General features: G+C 46.7%; 1 protein-coding gene across 1 annotated transcript in view; it reads left to right on the top strand.

Annotated features, from left to right (window-relative positions):
- Positions 1-6,244, top strand: part of CPSF3 (cleavage and polyadenylation specific factor 3, 73kDa) — a gene marked incomplete at its 5' end in the record, with an annotated part of 22,967 nt that overhangs the window by 10,550 nt on the left and 6,173 nt on the right. The window contains 6 exons of the mRNA XM_012727370.1: positions 381-494; positions 1,045-1,197; positions 1,855-1,963; positions 3,222-3,320; positions 4,365-4,459; positions 5,801-5,888. Of these exons, the coding sequence (XP_012582824.1) occupies positions 381-494; positions 1,045-1,197; positions 1,855-1,963; positions 3,222-3,320; positions 4,365-4,459; positions 5,801-5,888 (658 nt within the window). The remainder of the gene's footprint in view (positions 1-380; positions 495-1,044; positions 1,198-1,854; positions 1,964-3,221; positions 3,321-4,364; positions 4,460-5,800; positions 5,889-6,244) is intronic.

Genomic DNA, 6,244 nt, shown 5'->3' with positions numbered 1-6,244 from the left:
ACGTTAATGATTTAGCTAGCTTTGTGGTGGGCGGAGGGAGCTCTTTCTTGCACTGTTGAAACACAGATCTACGTCAGACAACTTCTCTTTTCCCCAAAGACTTCCACAGCAGGCTGCGACGCCTGCTCGCGCCCTGCGGGCCTCTTCCAAGCCCCTGACGGGGCGCCGGCGTCTTGGCCCCTGAGTAACGTGTGTCCCGCATGCCGTGGTGGCCCTTTCCCATCGTTGGTTGTTCATCACCTAGAGGCCTTTCTGTCCTCCACGCCAAAAGAATGGTTACAACAGGGGACGAAGCTTTTGGTCAACTTAGACGGGAAGATAGTTTGACGTAAAGCCTGATTTCTTCGTGGTGTTGGCACTTTCTTTAAATATCCAAGCAGCCCCATAACTGTCCAGCCGAAGCACATCCAGTACACACATTTCCCTGCGGGTGTGCGCACACCGATTACCAGCAAACCAGCGAATTTATCCGTGCTTTGAAACCGCCTCACGTGGTTAGTCTGTGAATGTGGCTTTGGGGAGACTGCACCCGGAGACCTAGCACAGCCAGCTCACAGGTCAGCCAGACCATGTGTAAGGGGCTCTCAAACAGAGTGCTTGCACTTGCCCTTGGACGTGACCTTGGCAGCACCCCTGTGAGCTAGCTGAGGCCTGCACCTTAGTTTTCTCCATTGCACATGGTGTCCCTTTCTCAGATCTGCCAGCCCTGCCAGTGTCCTCCCTGTTACTGTCCACTGCACCGCAGTAAGGTGCAGAAGTCACTGGGCCAGCCCTTCAGCAGCGTGAGCGTGTGAGCTTGGGCGAGGTCCCCCCCGGTGGCAAGAACTGGACTAGAAAAGATCTCTCTTGAAGTAATTCTATTTAAGGACCTTTTAAAGCCAAACAGAGTGAAAAGGCAAGAAGGAGCAACTAGAGGTACTTAAATATAGTAAAATGATCAGTCCAAGTACACATCTATTGCACGAATTTCTCTAATTAGGAAGGGACGTCATTAACCTTAACTAAGGATGTTTCCTCGTGCTCTTTGAAAATTTGTCTGCGTAGATTTTAGTCCATGGAGAACAGAATGAGATGGCCAGGTTGAAAGCGGCCCTGATTCGCGAGTATGAAGACAACGATGAAGTTCACATAGAGGTGCATAACCCTCGGAACACAGAGGCAGTGACCCTGAACTTCAGAGGAGAGAAACTCGCCAAGGTAAGAGGCTAGGCCCCTGGCCCACGCTCGTCTTGCTTGCAGCAGCCTGTGCGCTCCAGAATGTGACCCTAGTGGCGATTTATGTCTGCTGAGGGTGCTGTACAGAGTGTAGTGGCTTTTAGTCCTTTTCTAGTTGTGAAACCGGCACCTGTCGTTATGAGGGAGTCCCTGAGTAATTGCACTTCATAGGGATCTGTTTTCTTAAAGCTGCTATTTCGAAGTGTTTCTCTTTTTCTTTTTTTTTTTTTTTTAATAATAGCTTATTTTTACATCATTTGGTGCCTTTTCCCCTCTCAGTGGCAATCCCCGTGGGCCTCCCACCCCCAGATCACCCGGGTGCCATCACCACAGTCCGGTGCTTTTCCCTCCCCCACTGATTCTGACCCCATTCCCCACTCCACCCCACAAAAGGTCTCTGGTCTAGAGCTGTTCATCATGATCATTATTTTCTCACCTGTTCCGTTATACTCCTGCTCTAAGGGAAATCATTCGGTATTTTTCCTTTTCTTTCTGGCTTATTTCCCTCAGCATGGCCCCTTCCAGCTCCATCCATGTTGCTGCAAATGGCATATGTTTTTTTGGTTGCTGAGTAATATTCCATTGTGTATATGTGCCAGTCTTTTTAATCCAGTCATCGATGTGTTTTTCTTTTAACAGGTCATGGGCTTTTTAGCTGACAAAAAGCCAGAACAGGGTCAGCGGGTCTCAGGAATACTTGTTAAAAGAAACTTTAATTATCACATACTTTCTCCTTGTGACCTCTCCAGTAAGTATTCTACTGACTGTCAGGTATAGTTTGAATTTAGCATTCAGCATTGGCTTTCAGCACCATTCCAAAATCTGCAAAAACTTCTTGCTCTGAGCCAAATGTTAAATGACAAACAAACGATAAACTAGAAATAGGCAGACGTTAATGATTTAGCTAGCTTTGTGGTGGGCGGAGGGAGCTCTTTCTTGCACTGTTGAAACACAGATCTACGTCAGACAACTTCTCTTTTCCCCGAAGACTTCCACAGCAGGCTGCGACGCCTGCTTGCGCCCTGGGGGCCTCGTCCAAGCCCCTGACGGGGCGCCGGCGTCTTGGCCCCTGAGTAACGTGTGTCCCGCATGCCGTGGTGGCCCTTCCCCATCGTTGGTTGTTCATCACCTAGAGGCCTTTCTGTCCTTCACGCCAAAAGAATGGTTACAACAGGGGACGAAGCTTTTGGTCAACTTAGACGGGAAGATAGTTTGACGTAAAGCCTGATTTCTTCGTGGTGTTGGCGCTTTCTTTAAATATCCAAGCAGCCCCATAACTGTCCAGCCGAAGCACATCCAGTACACACATTTCCCTGCGGGCGCTGCGCCAGCACCCCTTCCCCAGTGAGCATGACTCTGTCTTCAAGGCAGTAACTGCTTGGGGCTTTTGTTAGCGCAAATAAATCATAGGCGTGTCACGACAGAGGAAGCAGTAGCAGCCCGCTTTAGGTGTTCAGTTGAGACAAGCCACGGTCACTTGCAGATCAGCCCACCAGCAGGTAGAACTTGTTCCTCTGTCCAGCACCCATGAACTCTCCCAGCGCCCGGCCTCCCTGGGAACGCTGGGGGCTGGGGCTTGTTCAGCGCAGTCCTGGACCTTGAGAGGATGTCTCCGGCGCGCAGGCTGTGCCGAGCGAGCCCCAGCATTTGTCAGCGCCAGCGAGGAGAGCGTGCCGGTGTCCAGGAGAGAAGTGGGCTGGGGATGGCTGAAAGAGCTTTGCTGGCCACAGAGCTGTGGGCCAGGTGGAGAGGACTTGCCAGGCCTGGCCAAGCAGGAAGAAGACAGGACAGCTGGCTGATGGGCTGGGGCTGGCCGGGGGGTGAGGGTGCTTCCCAGGCTTGGAGCAGAAAGTGCTGGGGGTTGGGAGGAGTGTCAGGTGGGGTCAGGTGTACCCTCAGCACATGCTCGCGCTGCTTCTCCGTAGTTTTCTTCACTCCTGTTAGATGTTTGCAGATTGAAGTCTGTGCTGCTGCGTTCCGCCTCACCTTGTCCAATTTCCCTTCAGATTACACTGACCTGGCCATGAGCACTGTGAAGCAGACCCAAGCCATCCCATACACTGGACCTTTTAACTTGCTGTTTCACCAGCTGCAGAAATTGACTGGTGGGTATATTTGTTGAAATTTATTTCATTGTTTTTTGGGCGGGGGTGGGTAAGAGTTGTACATCGAGGAAAGCATCTTATGTCATTTTGGTCACTGTCTCAGAATTGCACAAATTTTATTTGTACTTCATTGGACCACACAATTACTACATTTATTTGAATACATACTGGTAACTTTAATGCTGTAGTACATCTTATTCTTGACCTACTTAAAATTCAAAAAATAGCCATTGTTTTTGCTCCTTTTGTTTAAAATCTAGTTTGCTGTACCTAAATTGTGTCTGTTTGTTTTCTTTATTCAGTGATGATAATGTTCTGGTTCCTTCAGTACCAGTCCTTGCAGTAAGCTTTAGGAAGTTTATACAAGGAACTAGCAGCCGAGACCAGGAAAGGAATAAACCTCTTATTTCCATGTAGATCACTTTCGCTAGAGGTTTTCATGTGTTAACATGAGGGGCAATGTGTGCATTAAAAGGTGAAGACTAATAAGCAAGAATGCTTCGAATTACAAGTTACACTTTCCAGTTGCCTCCACCCCGTAGGTCACACTGTATTACGACAAAGTTAACCAGTAGAAAGCACTTTTTTTCCCCTCAGAACTTCACATTGGAATCGTAGATCATACATAGTAAGTTAATATGTCTGAGTTAAGCCTTAATGAAGAAGTTACCAGGAAGACCAGAGGTCATTTCCCTTGGAGTGGTCAGACCTATGCAGACAGGTCTGAGTGGTGTCAGCAGGAGTTGCTAGTCTCCTCCTCAGTGTCACATGCCAGCAGCTGAATCTCTTGTACAGATGTTTGATGTTCTCCACAGTGTGCTACTGCTAAATGAATAGCCAAGGTAAATCCTGTCTAGTTACATAGATTTTTAATATGCATTGAGATCTTTCATTTGCTTTCAGCAATTAATATAAAATTTACTTTGCCATTCCAAGCTGACTATTCATACGGTGTATTAACTTTTCTTCATTTTTATTTCATCTGTCGCTATAAATAAATGAATTGCTATGCCCCTGAAAAAAACATAATTACTTTTTTTTTAGGTGATGTAGAAGAATTAGAAATTCAAGACAAGCCTGCTTTGAAAGTGTTCAAGAATATTACTGTGATACAGGAACCAGGAATGGTGGTATTAGAAGTAAGTTAATCAGGGGTTGGGGGGGACACAGTGACAGGCTCCATCATTCATATGTAATTGTAGAGAAAATTTAGTTTCTCTCCAGCCAGGAAAATATAGATGTACCTATTTTTCTCTCCCAGATCAGCTTTAAATATAACCTAGCTAGGCATTTTCTATGTAGTTACGGAAACTAATAACAAGTTAAAGCTTAATATTTGGTATGCTAATGACTAGAGATCTTGTGAGTTAATCGTAGCTGATTTTATGATACCTCATATGTCTCACATCACATCAAATGGTCTTAAAATTCCCAACATAAAAATCTCATTGTTACATCAAAACAAAACTGTCATCGAGTACTTTTTAAGATTCAGATAACTAACATGACCCAGATCTGCAAAGGCTGGGAATGATTGGTATAGGCAGTCTGATTTCTACTGTTCAATTTGAAATTCCCATGGTAGTATTTAGAATGAGACATCAAGTGAGTGTGATCGTTGATTTTGATGTGCTGGCGCCTGCTAGCCTGGAACTGATGACCCGGGACAGGGGTCACCTTGCCTGTTCTCCGCCTCAAAACTAATATAAACTAAACTTCCCAGCGATATACTCAACTATTCTTCCCATACATAATACTTTTTAAAACAGCAAAAATCTGTCATTTCTGTGACTGAAGTTTAAATTTGACTTATAAACCTATAACTGAAAATAAAACAGGAAATTTTTTATATAATATGGACTTATATACAGTAAAATATAAAATACTGACATCCAAGAAAACAAATTACTGGAGACATTGATTCAGTTCAGTTCTGGTTAGTAAAGACTGTTAGACTATTTTTATTCCCCAGCGTTAACATGTCAGAGGACATCTCAGAGAAGCTTTTCAACTGCTTTGTGTGGCTGTAAAAGCCCCATCAGGCGACATAATAAAGAGCAGAGGAAGAGCAGAGGCATATGCCCCCTTGGGGCACTGGATACCTGCATGTTAGGGGGCCTGAGGCCCTGTAGGCTGAGCCGATCTGTGTCCCTGCTCCCCACACTGCTGCTGCCCGGCCCTGGGGCCTGGGCCAGTCCCCGAGGCAGGTTTTGGGCCAGTTTCCTTCTCTATAAAGTGAAAATGGTGGAGAATTAAATAAGACGCCTAGAAAGCACTTGCCGCAACGGGTGTCGGGCCCTTGCTGAAAGATGAGCGCAGTCAGCCTCCTGGATTAATCCTCACCAGTGAATTTCGGTGGCCGAGGCAGCAGAGCTCAGTGAAAGTGCTGGCACCAGCCAGCCCTGGCGGGGCGGGGCGGGACGGGACGGGTGGCAGCTTCTGGCCCAGCCATGACCGCTCTGACACGGCTCTGCCCCCAGTGGCTGGCGAACCCCTCCAACGACATGTACGCGGACACAGTGACGACCGTGATCCTGGAAGTTCAGTCAAACCCGAAAATAAGGAAAGGTACGAATCGGGGCGGCGGTGTTCAGTTCTTTGCCCTGCGGGCCCCCAGCAAACGAGGTCTCCTAGTTCTTCCATTCTGCAGCCACTAAGATTGCACACGTACTCCACGGTGCATATTGCTGGTATTTCACTTGCTGTGCTAGGTCTTTCTGGGGCTTTGAGAAGCCTTGTTGCAGCTGACATGGAGATGAAATTCCTTAGTGATATTCTAAAAAGCCATTTAATCACAAATTCCAGAATATGAAATTGAGTCATTGTATCTAATGAGTAAATGTTCTTTGCTCTGATACAAATGGAGCTGTAGTCAAATAATCACCAGTGAGCCTTCCTTAGCTGATGAGGCTAAGTTTCCTCCA

The sequence above is a fragment of the Condylura cristata genome, unplaced genomic scaffold, assembly GCF_000260355.1.
Source record: "Condylura cristata isolate star-nosed mole 26May11 unplaced genomic scaffold, ConCri1.0 scaffold00020, whole genome shotgun sequence".
Lineage (NCBI taxonomy): Eukaryota > Metazoa > Chordata > Mammalia > Eulipotyphla > Talpidae > Condylura > Condylura cristata.
Note: the sequence above shows the minus strand (reverse complement) of the source record. Positions and strands in the feature narration are given on the sequence as shown.